Below are 1,803 nucleotides of genomic sequence, written 5' to 3'. Positions count from 1 at the left end.
TTCATAATGTGGCGGAATCTTGACAACAAAACACTTTCGATATACACCACACTTTAAATATGTATCCTCGATATAGCTTTTATTCTATAGAATAAAGTTTAAGGTATTCAAGATCTATAACAATTTGTGTAGGATACTTACACAAAGCTTCACAAGGGCTATTTACAGTAGCCTTGCTTAATTTTGATTTGGTTGTCGTGAAGTACAAAGCTACTCAATGGGCTATCCATGCTCTCCCAACTATAGGTATCGAAATCCGATTTTTAGCGTTGTACGCCTGTAAGCTTACTGCTGACCTTAATTTTGAACTGATAGACTTGGGGTAAAGTAGCTAGTTAACACCAACTACCTACTCTTGGGGTATTATAATTCAATAATGGAATTTGGCTGTCACTATTATCGCCCTCAAATCCATATTTCGGCAGGTTAACCCGCCCCCTCGAATTTCTAATAATGAATATTTTACGATACTTAAAACTGTGGTTGTTTCTGTTTTTGAAGTACAATAATGTGCTTTAAATTAACTTATTCTGTAGAAATCAAAATTATGTACAGTCCCCATTACATGTTTAGTACTTCAAGCAAACTGAAAATAGAGACATTACAAAACTAATGTGAACAAACGTATAACTTGGGAATTTATCTTGACTACATACAGATCTCCAGATATGAGCAAAATACGTAAGTACGAGTACATATATTATTCTAAAGTAATTGTTTGTGAAATAGATGTCACCAGGTAGGTGCATTTATGCATGTAATATTAGCATTGTGTATCATTTGATGATGTACCTAAACGGCTAAACGTAAGCAAAATATAACAATATTAAAACTATTTTAATAATCTTATATGTTGTTAATAAAGTGTTACTGTTGTTGTTGTTTTCTTAGTGCAAGCTATACAACGGGCAATCTGCATTCTTTTCCCCCTCTAGGAACCGAATCCTAGATTTTAGGGTGGTAGGCCCATAAACATATCGTTGATCCAGCAGGAGACAACCTGTTGCTGTCATAGATTTGTTGAACACGGCAGAAAATCCACTTAGACTAGCTTGTTCTGAAAAAAAATATATATCCCGTGTCTGGTTTAAAATTGACTTATTTGATAGTTGTGCCATCATTACTCAAGCTTTTGTAGCAACAATTAGCAGACAAGGATTGTCTTTCTTTTTAAGTTTAAATTAAAACAGAAGTCAAAATATTAGATATACCAAAAGAAGAATTATTCAAACTACCTGGTAAAAATATAATAAAAATCACAAATACGTAGGAAATGGCGTTTATTTTTTAGTTTTTTCACTTGCTAATCCCATTCACTGGATATCCTGCATAACATTCTTCAGATCTTAAAATTTGTAATTTCAAGGTCAGTACCTCGTTTATTTCAAAACTTTCATAATGTAAGTAAAACAATCGATTCCTTTAAAATATCCTTCATAAAACTTTGGTTCTCGAACATTTCTTAATATCCCAGCTTTCTCAAATATTCCAAGATCCGTGGTGAAATTTCCACCAACATATTTTCCATCATCCATCAAGTCTGTTCTAACAGGAAATACTATAAAACCACCTAAGTGTATAAAAATAATAAAAAATTTATATCTAGTAGATACATTAGGGTAATCTGAAAAGTACTTTTTAAACATGTCACGAAAAAATTCAACTTCTAGAGCAATAGTTGAAATATTAATGTTGAAATAAAAAAATAAGACACTTTTTGCTTAGTATAAAACATACATACATACATACATATATATATTCGGATGTTGGTGTACTTTGGTGACAGATTTTCTTGTAGGCAGA

At 31.9% G+C, this 1,803-nt stretch overlaps 1 protein-coding gene across 2 annotated transcripts in view; it reads right to left on the bottom strand.

The window, feature by feature from the left end:
* Nucleotides 1-1,263: 1,263 nt before the first annotated feature.
* LOC106458984 (malonyl-[acyl-carrier protein] O-methyltransferase-like) overlaps nt 1,264-1,803 on the bottom strand; it is a 25,430-nt gene continuing 24,890 nt past the window's right edge. For both annotated transcript variants that reach the window (XM_013918549.2, XM_013918550.2), the window contains exon 5: nt 1,264-1,570. In XM_013918549.2, the coding sequence (XP_013774003.2) occupies nt 1,380-1,570 (191 nt within the window). In that variant the 3' untranslated portion in view covers nt 1,264-1,379. The remainder of the gene's footprint in view (nt 1,571-1,803) is intronic.

Source organism: Limulus polyphemus, unplaced genomic scaffold (assembly GCF_000517525.1).
Source record: "Limulus polyphemus unplaced genomic scaffold, Limulus_polyphemus-2.1.2 Scaffold541, whole genome shotgun sequence".
Lineage (NCBI taxonomy): Eukaryota > Metazoa > Arthropoda > Merostomata > Xiphosura > Limulidae > Limulus > Limulus polyphemus.
This window is presented reverse-complemented; position numbering and strand designations above follow the sequence as displayed.